Source organism: Babylonia areolata, chromosome 18 (genome assembly GCF_041734735.1).
Source record: "Babylonia areolata isolate BAREFJ2019XMU chromosome 18, ASM4173473v1, whole genome shotgun sequence".
Taxonomy (NCBI): domain Eukaryota; kingdom Metazoa; phylum Mollusca; class Gastropoda; order Neogastropoda; family Buccinidae; genus Babylonia; species Babylonia areolata.
In genome coordinates, this window is record NC_134893.1 from 43,194,662 (window position 1) to 43,218,465 (window position 23,804).

The following is a 23,804-nucleotide window of genomic DNA, read 5'->3' on the forward strand; positions in this document are numbered from 1 at the left end:
TGGCTGCATTTGGATTGTTGTAGTAAAAAGACGATCTATATGACCAATGAAAGTGCTTGTCGTAAAATCGTAAACTCATTGACTTACTTGGCCTGGCAACTCCTCGTGTAAAATGTACGTTTGAGTGTTAGGTCGTGTTGTCTCCCATAAAGAACATCAACAAAAGCAAGTATGCCAGGTCTCAAGATCGACCCACCTCCTCCAGCAAACTCTGGAATTCCAGGTATCCAGTCAACCTTGCTCTACAACGGTTCCAGGTTCACTGGTTACCAAAAAAGCAAAGGGAATTCATATGATGTGGAAGTAGTTCTACAGGTAAGGCGTAGCACACAGAGTAACTACTAGCAGACGAAAAAAATTACGACCAAAATAAGTTTGGTTGGAGACTAAAGATCATTTGCATGTTTGGAATGATTGTTAATGCTATTGAATACCAACGAAGCCTTTGTTCAGCTGTTGCTTTGTTTCAATCCCATGTCGGTTCAACCTATGACATTTTGTTAAATGTTTATCATTGTGAAACTGAATGCCGGCTCTAGACTTTATTATTGTTGTTGTTGTTCATTGTTGTTATTGTTATTATTATTACTATCATTGAATATGATGAATCTATACATAGAAATAAATTTTATGAATTATCAGTTATGATTTTGTACAGTACTATTTGTAATGATTATTTGTGTCAGATGGGGAAGGATATATCTCAGTATAGTGTTAGATTCAAATACCTGTTATGCACACCAGATGGGTGAAGGGAGGAAACATTTTAGAAACATGCATCAACCACGACAGAATCATTTATAACTTATAAGTTAATGTTGGTTGTGTAATGGAAGAACAGGAATAGGTATACTCAATACAGACTTGTGCACTGTGATGAGCATTGGTTACTGGTGGAAGAAAACCATTCATTGTTTCACAATTTAGTGGTGTTTTAATGATTTGATTTTCATTATTTGTTATGCTTTTTATACTTTTTTGTTTTTATTTTTTTACACTCAGTGATTCATTTTCAAACCATGTCTTAACACTGGCATGGGCACAGTGAATTTGTTAGTGAATATTATTAATATTTGTAATTAAAATTTTAGCTGCCACTACCTAATACTATTTATTGTTTTACGAAAAGTCAATTTATGGGCTCAATAAAGTTTGCAAATAAGCATGTATGTACGTACACACACACACACACACACACACACACACATGCAAATATGCATATATGTATACATACGCACACACACACACACACACATGTACACACACACATACACACACACACACACACACACACACACACATGCACTGACACTGTGACAGGGTCACACAGCGACACACACATGCACACACCCACGATCAGTTGAGTAAAAATTATGTGCATTGTTAAGAGTTAGCTGCAAACCCACATTTACAGTTTTTCACAAAATTATTTCATCATCATCTCTGTTCATGGTTCTGAAAATAATCTGTTGAGGTGGTTGGTTTGTCAGGGATTTTATTTTCTAAAAGAAAAAAGTCCAGTTGCAAGCACAACTAATTAATAGAACACTAGCACTGGAACAGTTGCAGGAAACTTAGACAGGCGGTAGTATATAAGGTTTTGAGGTGTGAAATTGCATGAAATTATGATTTACTACGCGAAATTTCTCAGGAACGTCGACATTATTTTTTTCAATGTCCATGTTTTCAGCATGTTGACCATGCCAATTCCTACCTTTGTGGCTACCTGAAAATAAAGGGGTTGACTGAGGAGTTTCCCACATTGACCACTTTCTTTGATGGGGAGATCATCAGCAAAAAACACCCATTCCTGACCAGAAAGTGGGACGCCGATGAAGACGTGGACAGAAAGCATTGGGTAGGTGTCATCTGTAGGCTTGCTTCTGTTTTGTAAGCTTTTTTGAAATTTTATCCTAAAGTATTTTTCATTCTTTGTATAGTCATTCTATTATGACAGAAGAGTTGCTTTCCTGCACTTATATTCTTCCGTTATCATGGAGGGTTTTTTTTTTCTGTGTTAGAATTTTTGATGATAAGATTACTAGTACCATACATAACACTTGTGAAGACAGTGATTTCTTTTGTTGTTTAGATTTGAATGTACTTATGCATTTATATGTGTTGTGTGTGTGTGAATATATTAATACATGTTTGCATACCCTTTGGATACTTTTCAATGAATATTTTTTTTGTTGGTTTCAGGGGAAGTTTCTCTCATTCTACAACTTTTCCAAGACATTTAACTCTGACACCTTTGACTACGACGAATTAGATCGCACAGACTTTGTCTTCATGCGATGGAAGGTATGTTCAGTGTAGGAGCTAAGAAAGATAATTGACAATGGAAATTTTATGGTTTGTTTTGTTTGAATGCAATACTTCACTAATTCATTATTTCTAGTGCAGTCAGATTCAACATATCTTTAGATTTCATGAAGATGGAAGACTGCTAGATATGAAATGTTTGTGTGTGATTGTATATGTGTGGATGTGTGGGTATATGTGATCATTTTTTGCTGTTTTTGTTTTGTTTTTTTAGTTGCATTACCATTTTTAGCAAAGAACAAAATTTACAGAGAAGTTTAAAAAATGAGAGGCAGCTTCAAGACAAGAAATGAAAACACACATCTCATTGGCATTGTTGCTGCAGCATGTGTTGATTCCAGTGGTAGATAATCTTCCTCCGCATCTTATTTCTTTTGCTTTCTGTGCCATTTGTCAATGTACTAGTTGGTTACATTGTTTGTGAAAGTATGTAATCAGAAGTTGTTTTATTTTGTACCCTTATGTTGTTTTTTCAGGAACATTTTTTGGTTCCTGATCATACCATCAAAGACATCAGTGGGGCATCTTTTGCTGGTTTCTATTACATCTGCTTCCAGAAAAGCACAGCAACAATTGAGGGTTACTACTACCACAGGAGCTCAGAATGGTATGCATAATAAGCCTAATTACAAGATATAAAAATTAAAACTGAGCACTTCCAGAGATACACAACTAACCTGTCAGCAATGGTTGGTTGGTGTCTACACAATTTTGGCAGTACGTTTATGATTATCTGTGGATAGATATATGATTTGTGTCTTAAAGAATATGAGGATTATGATTATGAAGATGATCTATACAAGACCATTAGCACTCAAAAGACCATTAGCACTCAAAGTCTACATTTTTTATAATCATTTTCAAAATTTTATTTTTGTAACATCTTCTTTCAGTGCTTTCTTGGTTTTTTCTGTGATACATTACAGTATTGTGTTTTCATGGTCTCACAGTTTGAAAGATTAGCTGTGTGAAAGTTCTACATGAATGTAATGCATATTTCATTTTGTCGTCTGTTTCATGTTGTTTGTCTTATAGTAACATATATTTTGAAAAGATCCTGTTTTATGTTTACAGGTACCAGTCCTTGAATCTGACGCATGTAAAAGAAAACAGCATATCAGTGTATGAGTTTCGATGAAGTGTCGTGCCAGCAGAGGATTTTGATACAGACTGTATGCATATAATGTTGCCAGATAATGTGCAGCACAGACCAGAGAGCACATGGCAAGTGTGGCTTAATAACGAAAGAGAAACTTTGTGTACACCAATTTTTTTTTTTTTTTTTTTTCACATATGTGTAAACAAAGTAATTCTTGGAAATACCTCTGGTTTTGGTTGTGTACAGTGAATGTGTATGCATAATGTGCATGGTAAATTTTAACATTGTAATCTTCTTTGCATTTGCAAATGCTGGAAGAACTGAACTTGGTAGAAGTATGGATTTTTACAAGGTTATTGAATCTATCCCCAGTATTTTGAATTGCATGAGATAGTAAGTAATGAATCCTTAATGATTATTTGATCAAATCAATGAAAACAAAACAAAACAAAAAATGTGTACCTTGTGATACAGATCACTATTTAATCAGTATGTATTTATGTCTATAGAATTTGTAACATCAAGTAATTTTCTTAGAATTATATAAAATGGTTTTAAAATTCACATTCTCTTCGAGAAGAAAAAATGTATACACTGGACAGTAGATTTGATATGTTACTGTCTTTTATCAAATGTCTAGAGGAAATGTGAAGAATGTTTACACAACAAGCTTTGTTGGGTTTTTTTTAGTGTTTTGCCTTTTGACAAAGGTACAGGTGGCCCATAACCATATACATGAAAATGTTGGTGCATATACAACCATATACATGAAAATGTTGGTGCATATACAGGCTCCTTTTCTTGAGAATGGTGAGCATGTGGACACATGGTTTTTTTTTTAAATTTAGATTTCCTGTATGTTTGGTGCACACAGCAGTTGACAAAGCATGCTGCTTTCAATAATGTCATAGAGCTCTACAGTTTTAAAGTGTAAGTCACCAGCAGAAAAGGTTTTTAATGAAAAGGGGATCAAGAAAAATTTGATTCATTAGAGAAAATCCACATGGCAAGCCAACTTTCATCACCCATCTGAAACATTTTGAATCAGTAGCAAATTTAGCCTTTTAAACCTTGTCCAATTCTACCCTGTATTACTGTGACATTTAATATATAATTTTCTGGTAATCGAGCAAGCTAGGGCACTGGGAACACAGAATAGATAGTTTTGAAAAAGACTTAGAACAATCAGCAGAGTGTTTCCAAACTCTTGCAATAAAAGAAATAGAAAGGAAGAAAGCTAAAATATTAAAATTTTGAAAGAAAAAAACGAGAATACAAGGAGAGAGATAGATATAGAGAGAGAAAGGTGCTGCAAATACAGCCATTGTATATTTGGGGCAGTTTTAATCTGGATTTTTTTTGTTCATGACAACGGCCCATGCATGATCTCTAGTGTAACTTTTTTTTCTGAACATAATTACTCTGGTCAGATGCTTCCATTTTGTGTGGAGATTTTGTGTCCAGAGTCTTGTTCTGGTGAGGATGCACCATACACCGTTCTTTCTCTTCTCCCCATGATGCGTAAATGGCAGTAACGAACCCACCCAATGCTTCCATTGTAGAGTCTGATGAATAATCAGTTTGCTGCATTGTTTTTAATGAACTGTGATGCTGTATATTGGAATGTGTTTGATTTCTGAAGGCTGTCTGTGTCCATCATCCTCACGGCATTCAGGAAGTTTACACATTTGTTTGTAATTTAACACGGCTTTGTTACAAGGTTTGTAACAGTGTACATATATTTGCTTGTGTGTGCTCATTTTTATGTGTTCCAAGTTCGTCTCAGGCAGAGTGTATCTTTTCACAAAAAAATGGGAATGAAGCTGTCATTCAGCCGTTTCCTGTTTCTTGAGATCTTCTCTTGAGGAGCCTGTGATTGATTCAGATTCAGAGAAAAATTACTGAGTCCTTCATCTCTTCTTTTTTGCTGTTGTTGTTGTTGTTGTTGTGAAAGTCTTTACCTCAGTTGAGTATTCCCATGTGTATATTCTTTTTGAAGTAAAAGAAAGAAAGAAAAAGAAGTGAAGAAAAGTTGGGATTCCTTATAAAGCATTTTACTCTTAAAGCCTGAACCGGACTATAAATGGCGGGCGATTTGAATCAAGCCAGTTTCTCACCAGAGTCTGACACTGTGACGTCGGTGAAGGTTTATTCAAAATAAAGCCTAATAAAGCTACGGTTTGGCTTCATTTATGGCAGAGAGCGAGATTTGCCTAGCAGCTTCCAATCTAGACCTGAATTGACTTTGGAAAGTACAAAATGTGTCAGCTACACATAATACAAAATTTGAATGCAGAGAAAAGGGGCGGAGCTAGAACCGAAACCTTGCTCTCGGGAGTTAAGACTTTAAGATAAAATACTGGTAGATACAACAACAACAACAAGAGGAGGTAAAGTTGATGAAAAAACAAAAACAACAGATAGTAGAGGATTACATTTACATCTAGAATGAGATCTAATGGAATGTGAGGTATTAAATCTGTGGGTGTCAGTTGTTTTTTTTCACATGTTCACAAGGGTATGATGTATAATGTACTGCTGTGCTTTCATGGACACCACCACACCTTCATAAGGTTCTGACCCTCTTCCTGCAGTTGTGTTTGATTTCTTTTTCTTTTCTTTTTTAAGTGTGTCTTGTTGCTCATTTGTACAGGATTTGTGAATAGCAAACTTTTATATTTTTCCATTTGGATATGTGCAAAAAGAGAGGAAAATAAGCGTTTACCTTCTGTACAGAATTTAGTCATGTTGTCATTTTCATTATTTTGTATTACGTGAGATCTTTATTACAAGAGCATATACACAGTTTTGGTGATGCATAATTTTTTTTTCTTTTTTCATTGACATCCACATGCATGGGCATGCACAAGTGGTTGTTTATGTTTATGAGTGCTGATAAGGGGATGAAGATGTCTGACGATATTGCATTGCAGTAATGATACCATTCTGAACTGAGTTGTCTTTTGTTTGGGTTTAGGTTTACTGATCATCACTAAAGTTGCTAATAAGACAAAAATCAAGTTCTTCATATTAATATTAAGTACACATGGAAAGTGGCAAGTGGTTGTACACAGGGGACATGAAGAATCCCTTAACAAAAGCAACAACTCTCTCTCTCTCTCTCTCTCTCTCTCTCACACACACACACACACACAAAGTCACACACATTGTTCAAGGCTAAACCATCTGTGAAGGCCAAATCAGGGTAATCAACATGAATGCATATGCAAAACACAACATCTGAAGCCTCCACAAAGAGAGTGCACCAAGAGTAAACCTAGCCAACAAGCTGCTTTTGCATTATTTGTCTCTCCAACAGAAAATTTAGCGTCGCATGGGCATGGAATTTTATTTGGCCATACACAGTTTTCACAGACACAATGCAAGTGTGCAAACAACACATCCACACCATTACAATGATTACGTCTATGCACAGATACAGCAGTTAATTTAACATACACACACATGCACACACACACACCTTCATGTGTTTATCATTCTATATTTAATCTGAACATTGTGAGCTTTCTTTCAACGTCTGTAGTGATTAAAACTAGTAATTTTACTTTGCTGTTTAAATTTTAATATTCTTAATTTATGTGTGATAAACTTTTTCAAAGTTATTTGAAAGGATAGTGTAGAAGAACAATTTGAATTGTTATCACTTCAGTTAGACTTTTGGTTGCTTGCTGATAAATTAATACATGTACTTAGTTGCATCATCCACACAGTAATGTTACTAGTTTGCCAGTAAGTTCTTTTTAACAACAGGCAAAAAGGGCAAGAGATATTTAGCTAGCTGTTCTAACATATAAATAGTGATAAATTCATGAAAAAAAAAGAGTCTAATCTGCTCATGGTAACAGAAAGAGCAACTGTTAAAATAAGAAGGCATGAAAGTTGTTTCCTGATTTTCATATTCAAGATATATCCTGTGTCTTGGTGGTTATTATGGATTCTGGACCGAAATGCATCAGACACACTGGGCTCCTTATGATAAAACATACTGCTTCAAATTGATCTTTGTATTATGTCAGACATTTCTTTTATTACTCCCAAATTTACTCCTTTTGACTTTCTTTTTAACCATGTTTTCCCATCAGGATGTCAGGGGTCTTTCAATATAATTAGCATCTCCACCTTGTGGAAAATCTGTGCCAGAAATTTCCTCTTTTCTATTGCTCTTTTTATTTCTGACTTTTTTCTTCTTTCACTATTGTCAACCTTTTCTGCCTTCCCAGTCCATTCCCTTTTCTTTTTTCAAGCAAGCCTTGACATTTTTTCCTCTTTTCCGTTGTCTATGATATACTATCTGTGCTGTTTTGCTCTGGCAACTGGGTAGTGAAATTGTAAGCACTAGGATGGACACCAGCTGTCTATTCTGCAGTGTTTTTTGCTTATGTGGCCTTTTATGGGGTTTTTGTGGGGTTTTTTGTTGTTGGTTTTTTAAGTATTTTTTATCCTTTATTATGATTTTTTGTAAGCTGGGGATGATAAATTAAGCGGAAGAGCTGACGTGCTCAGCACTGCCTGGTCTTATTTGCCCTAAGGAGCTAAATGGTTAGGATAATGTGTCATGAACTGTGTTTTGGTTTGTCTTTGTGATTTGTTGTTGTTGTAGATGTGACAGTGTTGTATTGATGTGGTTGAGCATTTGTGTGGTTTGACAGTCCTGATATGGCCCTGTGTGGTCGGCTGGACCATAAGCAGCAATAAACTAAACCAATTAAATGATAAATCTCCAGGTGTTTTTTTGTTTTTTTAGGGGGTTTTTTGTTTGTTTTTTTGTTGTTGTTTTTTTTACTTTAAAATTATTGTGATTTTTTTTCACTTCCAAATTAATGCATATTTTTTCCTCAAGTTTGTTTTGCTAAAAATGTGTCAGTTGATAAAAATACTTTTGTTTAGAAAACCTGTGTGGAATTTGCATGGTCTCAAACCTAGTATCTCTTTGCTTGTCTTTGTACCAGCTGTCGGTATTGTATGTGCAGATTTTCCCTGATTGTCGGGAGTTTGTTGTCAGTATTGCAAGAGCAGTGTAACCTCTTGGTTGAAGGGGTATGTAAACAAGAACTATTTGTAAATGTGTAAAGGAATGGAAAATATGAAGGAACTTTGCATGAAAGAATGTAAATTAAGTGTGTATAATATGGCTGTGTCTAAAGAAAATCATCATGAGATCATTTTTCATTTGTGTGCATGCGTTCTTTCTTCTTTTCTTTCATCTTTCCACTTGAGTCTTATCAGCTACAAAAACTTGCAAAGCTTAAGATAGTTTCAGGACTGTCGCTAACTGAAAACCTTGACCCTGATGATAGGTGTAGGTGGAAAAAGGAACATTTCTTTGATGAGTGGACTTTGTCACCCCGAGTTGGAAAAAACATACTTTGACGATTATTTTCAGACTGAGTTATAGTTGGGTAAGCATTGTTTATGTATTGTATAAGATACAGGCACTGTAGCAGGGTACTTTTTGTCAGCATCCTTTTATCATAGGGGCAGTTAATATCATTGAGATGTTTACATTTCAAGGCATTTCGTTTTGGTCTATAAAATAAAGCTGCCACTGCTTGCAGTTTTTATGAAGTGTGTGTTTGTGTTTCACCATAATGGAAAAGGAATCTTGTATTTGCCTGTTGAATCTTTCAAGAAGAAATCAGTCACAGGATATTGGGCAGTCATTATCTGCAGCTGTCATGATATCCACATAAACCTGGGATATCATGTGTACTCATTCAGCTCTACTTAACAATAATGAATATAATACTGAAAAGGCAGTTGCCTCGAGGAATTGGATTGACTCCCATCAAACTCGGTCAATATGGGGATGTTCAGCATGTGGCCAGCTCATGCTCAGAGTTGAATGAATGTGTTAAGGGATCAGTTGGGAAGACCAGTACAACACAGTTCAGTGTCATTCACCTTATGCACGCATCTCTGTTCAAAATTCCCCGATCAACACTGCTGATCTGTATCTCTTAGGCCTGGCTGATGCCATTTTATATTAGGAAAGGAAGCTCGATTTACAGTTTTGTTATTTAGTTCCATGCCTGAATGGGTCTCCATAGCATCATTATCATCACCCTTATATATCCATCATTTTTTTTTTCTTTTTTAAAGATTTATTTCAGTTGTTTGTCCCAGTGTCAAGTCATGCACTCATAGTATTCTGTTTCAAGATCCCCTCTACTCCCATGCCAGTGGTGACCTACTGCCATTCTTCAGAGTGGGCAGACTCAAGGGGACAGTTGTGAGAGGGACATGATGGCTGTTATCCACTCAACTGAGGAGCTCAAACTGATGTTTAAATAGTTTGGTTCTGCAACCATCCTGTTGTTGTCACTGCTCTGACAGTTAGTGGTGTCCAGCATGTGTTGAGTCAGAACAGTCATTACTTGACACCCTTCAGTGATTCAGCAACAGTTCAGTCTTATGGTGAACTGGAATTATTTACTCATCGATTTTTCATATTGATGTGGACTGCTGGCCCTGAGACTGTCTTGAGCATGTGTATACACACACACACACACACACATTTAGCTGGCAAGAAATATTAAAAGCTGATGGGGAAATGGTTCCATTGCTTCTTAACTGATTCATCCAGGGCGAAAGGAAAACCCATGAAGCTGTACACATTTACATACACACACACCTTCAAAAATGCATTCAACCAAAGCGGATCAAGGAGCCTGTTATGATGTGATTTTTATTTCCAGGGAAAGCCATGTCAATACTTCATTCTCTGTCGTGAAAACAAAATATACAGCCAGTCTTTTTTTTCCAAGACGCAAGTCACAAATCAGACCGTTTCGATAAAAAATATCACAATCTGCAAGCAATGCTCACCAACAACTTTACAAGTGGCTTCAAAAAGTAAGTTTGGTGTTAATGAAATGGCTTTCTTGGGGACAGAAGTAGAGGAGCAAAGCTGGTACTTTCTGAGAGGATGGGTGAAGTGTAACTATCCTTGCCAGGACCAGGTTCACTGTATTCCAAGCACTCTAATTTAATTTCTTGTTGAACCCCTTAACTCTCAATAACATGCCACCCTGCAAGTGTAGGGCTGTTAATCTTGTGAACAGACTGGCATGTTATCCTTGATAATGTTTTCCTCACACTGACACGGTTATTATCATGTGATATAAATCAAAATTGCTCAAAAGGGATCTTCACATTTCCCTTTAAATGATTATCCTTTTTTTTTTCCGTTGCATACTAAACGATGCACCATGCAGTCATTTCAAATTTTTTACCCAAAATCTCCACATGATAATCAAATGAGGTCACTAATGACAATTATTCCCAAATGATAATCACATGGAAGTTACTGGTGGTGGTTAAAAACAGTATCTTTAGTGTCATGCGTAAAAGTGCAGAATTAATGAGTGAACATAATATCTGAAATCTAAAGTGGCAACAATTTTCACGTATTTCACAGTGTATGTCTTCTTTTCATTTTGCCATTTCTTAATAAAATTTTTTTTTTTTTTTTAAAGATTTCTTTGTCTTTTTTTTTTTTTTTTTTTTTTTTGAGGGGGTGGGGGGGTTGGTTTACTTACTCGGCCGTTCTACCCTTACCTCTCTCCCATACAGACTTTCTTATTTCAGTCCACAACTCTTACAAGTGCTTATCTGTACACAGCAAATTCATCTAGTTCCATTTACACTGTTCAGGGAGAGTTGTAGGGGGCACATTTTCCAGAAATAGTTTGACCAGTTCTATTCTCTGTCATTTGCTGATGGGATACTTTCAGAGATCCATAAAAAAAAAAGAGACAAACTGGACTACTACAACTTTTTTTTTTCTTACCCTTGTGTGTGGATGCCAGTGCCATGGGATGCAATTAAAATTAATTTTTAAAAGAGGAAAAATTGATCACAATATTTTGGCACTGAACACAACCGAATTGTTTTGTGTTTTTTTTGTTGTTTTTTTTTTGTGTCAATTGTCATCTAAAAAATTAACCAAATATTTATCAGGTTGTTTCGTTATTCTCTTCTGTTTTTTTGTTTTGTTTTGGTTTGGTTTTTTTGTCTTCTATTTGTCAAGGTTTTCTTTCAATGATACTTTTTTGGGGAATTTTCTTTTATCACTCTCAGTGGACACTGTACAAACTAGGTCATCAACTTCACTTTAACAACCCATTTCATCAATTTCGTCGTGAACAAAGGAGCTCTTGTATCACATATACCAAAGAAATTTTGTTCTCCATGTGAAATATGGTTCCCAATTAAAATTTCTTTTAAAACCTTCAGTGAAAATATACGCTTCACTTCTAGCAGACCCCAGGGAAACATCTTTCAAACTGTCAGCAAGACAGCATAAAAAAAAAGGCAAAAAAAGCAAAAAAGCAAAATGATTTTCATTTGCATACAAAAACAAGAAGCAAAAGCTGTATCAACATGATTAGGCTGTAGTACAAAGCTTTTTCTTTTTTTGAAATATAAAGACCACTGATATACTGAAAACACACACATGAAACACCAATAATCTGTTCATTGTCTGACAAGACTATTTGCAATTCAGAACGATGATCCACTACTCAAAAACAACATACAATATATGCAATTGTAACAAATCATTTCATTGGCTGCTCCAGGCTGACTGCTTACCTGCTGAAATCTTTCCAAGCATGTTGAACATTTCATTGTGGGGAAGGGAAAACGGACAAAGAGCTGGCATCGAAAGGAGAAGAAATAAGCAGAAGAAATATGCAAAGGAGAAAGTGGTACACCGTAATCATATGAAGCAACCGTGAACACTGTTGCATGCAGACAATGCTCACCCTATCTTTGGAACGATGGGAAAATGCTTGCTTTACCATTAGAAGAAAGAATGCTTCCTGTATAATCAGAATATTGATTACTTTACAATTACCATGATGGAACCATGCTTAGTCTTTTATCAAAATGACCGAACAATGCTTCCTGTACAATGATGAATGATGAAACTGTGAATACAGCATAATCAGAACAACGCCACTGCCAGGGTACAAAGAAAGAAAACAAAAGCCACAAGGCCAGCAGGCTGAACAAAGAGAGAAGAAAATGAAGGGTGGAAAGGAAGCAGTGTTGGATAAAGGGGAGAGAACATGAAGGAAAGTCAACGGGTGGGCAGCCAGCCTCTTACACAGCCTGTGTGGGTAACAGAAAGTAGCCAATCTTCTGCCCCAAAGCTCCGCAAATCTGCCCGGCCACGCTCGCTCTTCTCTGCCAATACACACACACACATACACACACGCACAGCCATCGTATTGCCTGTCGTCGTCATCCCATTCCTGTACAACTCGAACATCTGTCATGTACAATCAAAACGATCCCAGTCACTGTCCATGTGTGTAGCAACATTCAGTCATGTTTTGTAACCTTACTGAAGCTAATCTATCAGAAATACCGGACTCTAATCTGTAACTGATAATGGCCTCATTTACGTGACTACCATTGTCTGGAATTATATGTATAAAAAGAAAGTAGCGAAGAGAGCAAAGCCTTCATGTAAAAATGCAGAAACTTACATCTGATTTTTACCATTCACTCAAGGAAAAAGTTCTGAGGTTATCAATCAATCAGTATCTTCAGACAAAATTCACATTTCTTTATGTGATGTAGAAAAAGTGATCTGACCTTTTTTTTCTAGGAAATCTTGTACTCCACAATCAATTCACTCCACAATCAATTCACCTGTGTACTCCACAATCAATTCACCTTCTCACAAAATTTTGCTGCACTGAACTACCAAATATCTTTGCAAGCTTCCCAGTAACCACTGTGCGTCTATTCCAATACAACAAATTACTACTTTTCACCATGGAAATACACAAATATACATCCAAAAAGTGAAGTATCAAGTGCAAGACCTGTTCCTTTCCTTTTCACCAAGAATGAACCAAAGACATTCACCACAAGCAGATTCGAGGGGCTCAGGAGCATGTGCGGGCTTTCTGGACACTACCTGTGGACCTTCCAATGATTCCTAGAAACACAAAGCAGTGTGTGGCGACGGGACCTTCAGCTACATGAGACAGTGCACAAATCATCAACATGTTCAATATACCACCATTCTCACATGGTTTCATCTTTGGCCACATATGTACACAACAGACCTTTGAAAACAAAACAGTATTCAACAACAACAACAACAAAAAGTACACAACAATTGAATGAACAATACTGCAGTTTTGTGTTGGTGAAGACATTGTTTGGAGCAAGAAAAAAGTCTAAGAAAAAGGAAAATAGTCCTATAAGCATGATTCATATTTCTCTTTTGTACTTTTTGTGGTTTGTTTTGGTTTCCTTCTTATTTTTTGCTTTTCTTCCCTTTTTTAAGAGGACAATTCACACGGCACTTGACTAACTCTAGGTGAAAAAAAAAAAAGATACACAAAAACAAATATGTACCACACTGATAAAAGGGTTGCATAGTAAAAACAGCAGTATAAAATCTCGTTTTGAGCATCATGAATAGATTTCACAGTGTTCATATTCCATTATGGCCTCATAAACACTCACATCAACCTCAAATTTGTATAGTTACACATATTAAGCAAAATGTATTGCAGTTAATATAGGCAATTAAGTCAGAAAAGAGCTGTTTCAATTTTTGTTGTTTTTTTTAATTCATAAAAGCAAGCAGTATACCTATCTGAGACTAAGGCATGGTAAAAATTAAAAAAAAGTACAAACATATCTATTATTGTGATTTATCCAAATTACTCCCAGAAAATCAAACATGTCAGCACTTTAAGAGAGAAAAATACGGGAAATTTCTTATCAGTTCTGAGAAAAATAACATCACCACCTAACTTCAGAAGCAGACTGGGCTATGACTCACTTCAGGTGCACACACTTTGCTTCAGATCTCTTCAATCTTTGTACATGTAACTACATTCAACTTTCACCTTGCACATGGTGTACATATAGAGTTAGCTACAATTTGAATCCTGCTCATTGTGTAAGTGTGGCAATGCATTGTGTCTGTGTTACTACAATTGAACATTGTTACAGGGTGCCCTGGAACTTTGATTTGTTTCTGATCTCTACAAGGTACGAGTTCTTCACTGTCTGTTTCTGGGGGTAGGCATGTCTAACTGAAGTAAATAATCAATGATATAAAAATAATTCTGAAAAAAGTAAACTCAGAGAAACCATTTACCACGTGAACCACAAAAATAAGGAATTACTTTCCCCCAACAATCACTCTTGCCATCTTCTGCATGAGTTATCCCCACCATACCAGACTAATTTCAGCATAAACAGGCAGTGAAAATGTCATGACTTGCTCACCAACAAGAGCATGTATAAATCACTTGAGGTTCTATGGTATCTCTTTGAGATACTGGACGGAGGGCTGATGTAAAAATACTACAATAAATATAAAGAGAGATAGTCATTTCTTTATCTGCTGCCATCAATCACAAGTTTTATTCATTTCTTTATGCCAACAATTATCACTGCTTCAATAACAACAGCAAAAAAAAAAAAAGAAGAAAAAGAAAAAAAGAAAAAAAAAAAACCTGAAAAAAAAGTCACTCACCAACCAACCACAACTGCTTAAAAGGTGCACCAAATAAAACTTTTCATAAAAACTTATGCACATGCCAGTACGTTTATGGCAAACAAACTTTTCCTCCAAATACAATCCAACTGAAATGAGAGGAAGATCAAGAGTTTCAGTCTCAACCCCAAGCTTATCTTATTTGTACAGAAGCTCAAAACATTTATTTTTGACGGTGAGAAACTGACAAATTAAAAAAAAAAAATCTAAAACATTTGCAAGTGACTTTGAAATTATCCTTGGATAAATCACAGATAAAAAGTTAAAGATAAAACAACCGTGGACCATTCATCCCACGGGATATCTTCATCATTACAAGATCTGTACAGCCTTCCACTGGTGAAGCATGTGCGTAATACTTTGCGAGAAAAAAGAACAAGAAATGAAAGACGTGATCGTTATTTCCACAAACCACATGTGCATAAGTAAGTGCATCGTACGCTCCAACCTCCCAACCCAGCCATATGCAGTAACAGTCTTTTGGACGGTAAACAAGCAACACACATTGTTCTGCTCAAATGTGCTTAGACTAGAATGTCACGAAAGGTCCACATGCAAGTAGTTCCAAGATTTTTGTCAAAAAAAAAAAAAAGGAAAAGACAACCAACAAAAAGAAAACCAGCATCCTTCAAACTAAATTCGTCAGGCCCCTGCGCTGGCCTCACCAGCAGCCACTGAGACTGGCTAGGTCTGGGCGGCGTGAACTGGACATGGCCCCGTTTGAAGAAAACGGGTTGTTGAGAGGACGTGGTTGTGCCTGTTGCAGCAGTGTGTGACCTTTGTTCAAGTCTGAAAAAAAATTAAAAAAACACACTCAGTCGCATTGTTAAAAAAAAGATTGTATCATGTGATAAACAGAAAACTTGCTTCCAATGCTTGATTATTTCACTTTCTGAACTCCTTCTTTTTCACCTTTGCTGTCACACAGTGACGAAAAGAGTCATCTGGCCAGGTCCTGCCAGCTGTCAAAGATCTTGGACTTTCAGGATTATACCCCTCCTCCTGAAAGCTCCCATAAACATGCTCAGACAAATGGTGTGAATGTAATGACAACTTAAAAACCAGTCAATGTGGTGATGTTTAATCGTTTTAGCATCATACTGATGGCAGGGCTGTGCCAATAAAAATCCTTTTTTTTTCCCTATTCTCTCAAATGGAGAAGCTGTACAACACTTTTTATTCTTAGAAAAATGTTTTTACTCCCCCCCCCCCCCCAAAAAAAACCCATAAAAAAAACAAAAAAGAGACCACATACACAAAAAACAACAACATCAGCAACAACCAGTGTACATTTGGGAAAGACTTGCCTGCAATAGCCAGCAGCATTTTGCGGCGTGCACCAAACGTGGTGATCCCCAGCTCCTTCAAGTCCTGGTCGGTCATGGTCAGAAACGTGGCCAAGTCAATCTGAAAGCAAATCAATCTTCACATGTAACCAAAAGTTAACTCACTCAGTACGGCCAGTCCTCTCTTCTCCTCTACACAGACCCCTTGGATGTCCAGTGGGTGTCTCAATGACCCAACCTTTAGCTTCTGTCGTCAGAATTGTGGTATTCTTTGTCAACATTCTTCAGTATAAGAGCCTTCCGCTAGCAATATTTTGATGGTGGTAACAGGGGTGAAACGCTGTTAACGTCGTCTCTTTCGCCGTTTGTATGGAGAGAGTTAAACAGTGAAAAATGATCTGAAAATGACTATGAACACACACCAACCTTCACATGTAGCCCAAAGTTTACTGAAACAGCACTAAATGATCTGAACATGACTATGAACACACACCAACCTTCACATGTAGCCCAAAGTTTACTGAAACAGCACTAAATGATCTGAACATGACTGAACACATGCTAGACTCTATTCTTAAGCTACATGACTGCTTCAGACACAAACACAGACCTCGCTCCACCACCTGAATTAAATTCCATTCAATTCAAAATACTTTATTGTCTGCTTCAACCAAAACAGAAAATTCTCTTTTGGCTCACTCAAAATGCCTGCGCACACACACACACACACACACACACACACACACGTCTCCATTCCGCACACACTTCCTTGATCACCACTCACACATCAGTTATCACATAAAAAGTAAGATAATATCACATTTTAAGATAGAATGAAACAACTGTGTGTGTGTGTGTGTGCACGTGTGCGCATGTGTGTGCGAGTGTATGCGTGCGCGTGTGCATGTGTGTGCGTGCGTGCTCCTGTGAGCGCACGTGTGTTTGTGTGTGTGCGTGCGTGCATGTTTGAATGTACAAGTGAATACTATGACAGAAACAAAACACTGCCACCAGTGAACGTGCACTCACCTCCTGTTGCTGGAAGAGGTCAGTGTACTTGCCCAGCCCCAGCTTACTGAACAGCTCGGCCAGGTCCACTTTACCACCACTGTTGTCCGTCATCATCTGCTGGGCACCACGCTGCTGCTGCTGCTGCTGTGTCAGGGACTGGTGGTTCATCCCATAGTCATCTGGAAACAACAAGAAGGATAGAACACAAGTGCCCAAGTCAGAAAAGCAATTAAAATGATTTTTTTTTTTAGTTACTACTAAATAACTGATATATACATTTAACATACACACAATTTCATCTGCTGACAACTGACAAATGCTTTATCTCCCTTTAACTTTTTTTTTTCAGATCAATAAGGCTGCCACAGATAAAAATAACTGAGGTGTCATCACGTTTCAATCAATGTTAGGCTTCTACTGGTACTATCCTGATGGTACTTCTTTTCTCTTCAGCATATTTATGAATATGGTGTGTGTGAGCACGTGCATTAATGTTCTTGTAATGTTAACTGCATTTTCCATGTATTCACAAACCAAGGTTCAAACCTAACCTATCATTTTACACATACATTATCTTCTCAATATACTTTTCTCTGTCTATATGTACAATCATTACTGCAAAATACTCACATTTTCTTCTCAGACTGGGATACTCTCCCGGTGCCTTGTTGAGGTATGGGTCTGTGGCAGTCTTGGAGTCTTTCCACGGATCTCGGTCAATATCCGAGTCAGACTCTGGATGAGGTGGATCTGGTGGGGCCTGGACACAAACACACACACATCTTTTAAAGCTCAATTTTCAAGTGAATAGCAGAAACAGTTATACATCAATACTGAACAATGCATGTTCTTCCCCACTGCCCCCTCTAAAAGCAACAAATTCTATTGCCTAATGTTGATGCACAATTTCAACAAATAGGGAAAACCAACAGTCAGGAACATTTCAGAAATAGTCCATTCATTTACAGCCTCTGTTTTAATGAAGCAGTAAACTCATTGTTGTTCATGCATGTCCACACATTTTCAACTTTTGCATTGAAATGAAGCATTCAACTAAGTCCTATTCAAATATGTATGACAGTACAAAAAAAATGAACACATTAACATGAACATGATACAATTACAGCCATGATTACCAAAGAAATTTTCTGTTTTCTCTTCTCTGGATGAGTGAAGAAAGTAGTTAACATGTTCAACATGTTTACAACACGTTCTCAGCGTGTCCCATAAACTGACCTCAGCAAATTCAGAGTGTGTCTGCAGAGGCCCTTGATCATCGAAGCGTGCGTGACTGATACCCAGCTGTCCCAGCCTGTCGCGGATGGCTGATTCAGGCATGGATTTGGAGAATCCCATCCCTGACCATATGTCTGTGGGGATCCTGGACTCCCCTTCTGGGTGCTTCTGCATGGCTGCACACAATGCACACAGATCATCAAACAGATCCAGTGAGTTAAAATACCAACCACCCTTCCCTTGAAGACTCACACAGCAATGAACAATACAGCATTTCCTTCAAAGCCAGAAATATGTGTGTTGGTATCATTTTTTTTTCAAAATGCTGCCATTATTAGCCAACATTGAATTCTTTGACAACATATTTGTTCTGTACAATTACAGCATGCTGTCTGAGGATGCAAGGTTGTTCAGCCTGGTATTCAGGTAACTAACAGACAGCATGTCAGTACCAATCGAAAATGGAAAACAGTGTGGATTCATCATTATCATGATCAACTATAACCATGTCCCGAGGTTGAATGACTGATGTGATTACTTAAGCTGAAGACAAAGAAAAACTTGACTTGTCTCATAGAAAAGAAACATTACATAATAAGTATCAAAACAGAGCAACTTGTCTTTAAATCATTATGACTCTCTACCTTTCATAGCCAACAATTTTTTCTGTTCGTAGTCAAATGGGAAAGGAAGAGGTGTGGTGAATAGGGAGGAGGAAGAGTTCTTCCGTTCAATGCCTGGAGCCAGTTTGTCTGATCCATCAGATTCTGCTCCTGAGGACTCTGGGGATTTCTCTCCATTCCTGGAACATTTGGAAAAAAAAACACCTTTAATACTGCATGATACATGAACAAGAAATAACTTTTTATTTATTCTCTCTCTCTCTAACACACACATATGCACAAGTTTACATGCAAGCAAGCACACATAAAAATACAAATTCTTGTTAACTGGTCATTTTGCTGACAACCATAGTTCAGTGGAGGTTTTGTTCCTTTTGTCATCTGGTTCATTACCATACAAGTTTCCCTTAAAAGAAAAACCCTGATCTATCTATCTAAAAACAATAAAGATATACATAAACAAAAATAAAGTACAGTGGAATACACAAATGAAGTTGGAACATTTTCTTTAGACATTTTCACTTTCATATCATCTCTTTATGGAGGAAAACATGCAATTGTAAGGAACATGCAATTAAACTCTCAAACAAAAAAATTACCTTAAAAAAGCAACTGTACCTTGGCTTTCACGAAAACCTGTCAAACTTGAATACATGTGAACAGGACAAGCTGCTGCATGGTACCCACAAAGAACACATCCTGACGATCACTTACTGAAGCCTGGAGGACATCCCGTTGAACAGGGTGGCTGTGACTGGGGGTGGCTGTGTGACAGGGGTGGTCTTGCTGAGACCCAGGAGGTCCAGGGTGTGACCACTGCTGCTGAGGGTGGAGGTGTCTCTGGTGATGACGTTCTCCATGCTGTCCTCAGACTGCAACCCTCCCAGCTCCACTGAAACACAACACACACCTGGGTTTTTTTCCAATGGATTCTTTTTTTTTTCAGGTTCATGGGCTGCAACTACAAGCAGGCTTTGATACATGTGTGGTTGTTTTTACCCAACCATTTAGGCAGCTTTTCTCTGTTTTCACTGTTTTCAGAATTGTGCATGCTGTCTAAGTCCATTGTACATGCTGTGTAAGTTCTTGTTTCTATAACCTACCAAACACTAACATGGGTTACAAGATCTTTTATATACATATCTTATGTTCTATATGTGTATTTTTGCATGAAGGGAGTTCAGGCATTAGCAGTTCTGCCAAAAGGTTGACCAGAGAGTTTGAAAAATCTCCATCCTTACTGCACCAGACGAAACTGAGATTCAAACACAGGACCCTATGACTGAAAGTCTAGAGCTCTAACCACTCAGTCACTGCTTCTATCATTTGAGGATCATGATCGAGCTACTTTGCATGATCACAGTACAGTAAACACTGCTGCTGCTCTTCCACTAGTCTGTCCAGTATACATATTTATGTGTGCGCATGATTGGAAGCCTCACTGAATGACACAGGAAACGAATGATGAGCACCTATAGGTAGCTGTTAGGTGGCTCTACTAAAGCAGACAGCCTGTTGCGCAAATAACTGTGTTTGAAAGATGCTTAGAGTTTGGTCTCAGATCAAAGATATGTGTATATAATCATTAATAATAATTATGATAATAATTATTACATTATCAATAATAATAATGCACATTATGATGCCGACATCAAACCTGGACTTCAGGGAGAAATCTGGATCCTGGATAATGGCAATCATACTGTTGTCATAATTACCTTTTCACTTGCGCATATTCAACAAAAAGACTGCTGCTGACCATTACTCACCACAGATATCTAAGATTTTTTGTTTACTTATTGGAAAAATTTAACTAAATTTCAGAAGTTCACAAATATGTGTCAAAGGAAATATAACAAAAATGTTAAGAAAACTGCATTCATCTTAATTACTTAAAATAATGATCTATCAAGCATGTACCTTTTAGTAAATTACCTATAGTGTAGGTCACCTCTTGACTGTTCAGTTAGGATCAAAATCTTTTCTCTTTTTTTTTTTTTTATCTGCATCACTGTGTCATGTTCCTTTTGAACTGACACCAAGACTGATACTAAGCAGAAACATCAAATTTTAAGTCTTTTCAATCTCTTTTTTTTTTCACTTAATTTTAAGTATGTTCAGTCTCTTCTTTTTAAAGACCTTAAGCTACCCACATAAACATTCAAACAGCAATTGATGGTTTTTCAGGTTTATTTGTTTCGATTTTCAAAGCACATTTCCTTCAATACTGGGGCAAATTCTGCTCCCATGTGACAGTGGTGTCAAGCAAAAGGATGGACGGAAAACAGTGCGTACTGACCTGTGGTCCCGTGCCTGAAGCCCATGACGGACTGAGGGCTGTCACAGGGACTCTGTGCAGGGGGGCTGGCAGACTCACTTGTGTTGCTGCTGGGACCTGCACATACATGCACATATATATATATATATTCAATTCAATTCAAAATACTTTACTATCTGCTTCAACCAAAAACAGAAAATTTTCTTTAGGCTCACTTAAAATAAAATGCCCGTCAGCAAAAATCAAAGAGAAAAAAACAAACAACTGACACACCCTTCACTTATCACCATGCACACATCAATTATTATGTAAAAAGAAAAACATGTGGGTAAGATACTATTACACTATGATTTAGAGTGTAACAGCTGTGTGTGTCTTGCATGTGTGTCCGTGCATGTATCGTTTTGTGAATGTGTACACTTCTTCATTAACAAACAGTATCAGTTTTCTTTAAAGGAACTAAACATCCCTTCTTTTTCTTTTTAAACAATATTTTCATAATCTCTGTGCTGTGATGTCAGATGTATGAACTATTTCATGGATGAATTAAAAAAAAAAACCCACAAAACCTGCCAGTGCCAACACTGAATAGTTGCCCTACTGACATGTTGTCCACCTTTGCACCACACACACACACACACACACACACACACACTCACACACACACACACACACACACACACACACTCACACACACACACACACACACACACACACACACACTCACACACACACACTCACACACACACACACACACACACACACACACACACACACACACACACCAACAAACACCTGCATCCACCTCCCCACTCCCAGTCTGACAGTGCAAGCTGTGTATATTCTTTTTTCTTTTTTTTTTAAACCTGAATGAATTCCATGGTTTGTCAGATATCAGATACCAGATATCACATGTACATACACACACACACACACACACACACACACACACACACACACCCTTATTCTGCTGTGCTGGCACCCTGATGAAGGGACTGGCGGGGGCGAAGTCTTTCTGGAAGCCGTTGCACTGGGGCAAGACATCAAACGATGCAGGCACTGTGCTGGCTGGAGTCACCACCATCAGGGGGCTGAACAGACCTGTGGCACCAGCAAACAACACAATATGATAATAATGATAATGACAATAGCAATAATCATAATTAAAAAAAATAAAAAGGAGGAGGATGACAAAATGTCATCTTCTTCAGAGTGGTAACCCACTCTAAAAATAGCCTCATAACTCTTAAAATCGAATAAAGCATCAAATTATCGACCATTGCTAAAAAAAAAAAAAAGTCTATCTTTACATACCTTCGGAGGAGAAGATAAACCCAGGTCCTGTGTGCAGCATGCACTTAGCGCATGTAAAAGAACCCACGGCAACAAAAGGGTTGTTCCTGGCAAAATTATGTAGAAAAATCCACTTTGATAGGAAAAACAAGTAAAACTGCACACAGGAAAAAAAAAAGGGGGGGTGGGGGTGGCGCTGTAGTGTAGCGATGCGCTCTCCCTGGGGAGAGCAGCCTGAATTTCATACAGAGAAATCTGTTGTGATAAAAAGAAATATGAATACAAATACAAACACATGGAACAAACAGAGTAACTTAAAAACAATTTTTAAAAATTGTAGACAATAGATGTTCAAACACTAATTTCATTTATAGACAATAAATCTAAATGTTTTAACACTATTTTCCCACTTATTAAACAGCAAAAAAACAAATAAAAACTTAATTTCAGAAAACAAAATATTGTATTGTTCCTGTTTGTATAATTTTACTCTTTTGTCATGACAGATTTCTCTGTGTGAAATTCAGGCTGCTCTTCCCAGGGAAAGTGCATTACTACAATGAGAATGCCACCTTTTTGGGTTTTTTTTTTTCATGCCTGTAATTTTATTTGTCTTTCTATCAAAGTAGATTTTTCTACACAATTTTGCCCAGGACAACCTTTTGTTGCCATGGGTTCTTTTATGTGCACTAAGTGCATGCTGCACATGGGACCTTGGTTTATCATTTCATCCGAATGACTAGCATCCAGACCACAACCAAGGTCTAGTGGAGGGGGAGAAAATATTAGCGACTCTGTGATTCGAACCAGTGCACTCAGATTCTCTTGCTTCCTAGGCAGACACATTCCCACTAGGCCAACATTCCATGTGTAAATAAATCTGAAAAAACAAAAACTTAAAAAAAAGAACGCTAAAACGTGACACAAAGAAAATCTCTTAACACATCTTTTCTAACACATTCACATACACACCTTCACACCCACACACACACACACAAATACACACACACACTTACACACCTCACAAACTCACATCCTCACACCCACACATACACCCTCATGCACAGACAGACACAAATAACTTCCCCCTCACACACAC

The 23,804-nt window shown here is 37.3% G+C and overlaps 2 protein-coding genes across 3 annotated transcripts in view; one reads left to right on the forward strand and one right to left on the reverse strand.

Moving 5' to 3' along the window:
• Positions 1-67: 67 nt before the first annotated feature.
• On the forward strand, positions 68-14,855 carry LOC143292794 (glucose-induced degradation protein 4 homolog). Its single transcript, XM_076603375.1, has 5 exons — positions 68-315; positions 1,691-1,858; positions 2,203-2,304; positions 2,802-2,932; positions 3,400-14,855. Exons 1-5 carry the CDS (start codon positions 172-174, stop codon positions 3,461-3,463), a joined length of 609 nt encoding a protein of 202 aa, XP_076459490.1. The 5' UTR covers positions 68-171; the 3' UTR covers positions 3,464-14,855.
• Positions 10,113-23,804, reverse strand: part of LOC143292792 (protein bicaudal C homolog 1-B-like) — a 59,000-nt gene continuing 45,308 nt past the window's right edge. For both annotated transcript variants that reach the window (XM_076603374.1, XM_076603373.1), the window contains exons 13-21: positions 22,373-22,513; positions 21,434-21,529; positions 19,849-20,026; positions 19,156-19,313; positions 18,512-18,687; positions 17,906-18,035; positions 17,294-17,454; positions 16,286-16,385; positions 10,113-15,767 (exon numbers count right to left, since the gene is read on the reverse strand). In XM_076603374.1, coding sequence (XP_076459489.1) covers positions 15,640-15,767; positions 16,286-16,385; positions 17,294-17,454; positions 17,906-18,035; positions 18,512-18,687; positions 19,156-19,313; positions 19,849-20,026; positions 21,434-21,529; positions 22,373-22,513 — 1,268 coding nt within the window. In that variant the 3' untranslated portion in view covers positions 10,113-15,639. The remainder of the gene's footprint in view (positions 15,768-16,285; positions 16,386-17,293; positions 17,455-17,905; positions 18,036-18,511; positions 18,688-19,155; positions 19,314-19,848; positions 20,027-21,433; positions 21,530-22,372; positions 22,514-23,804) is intronic.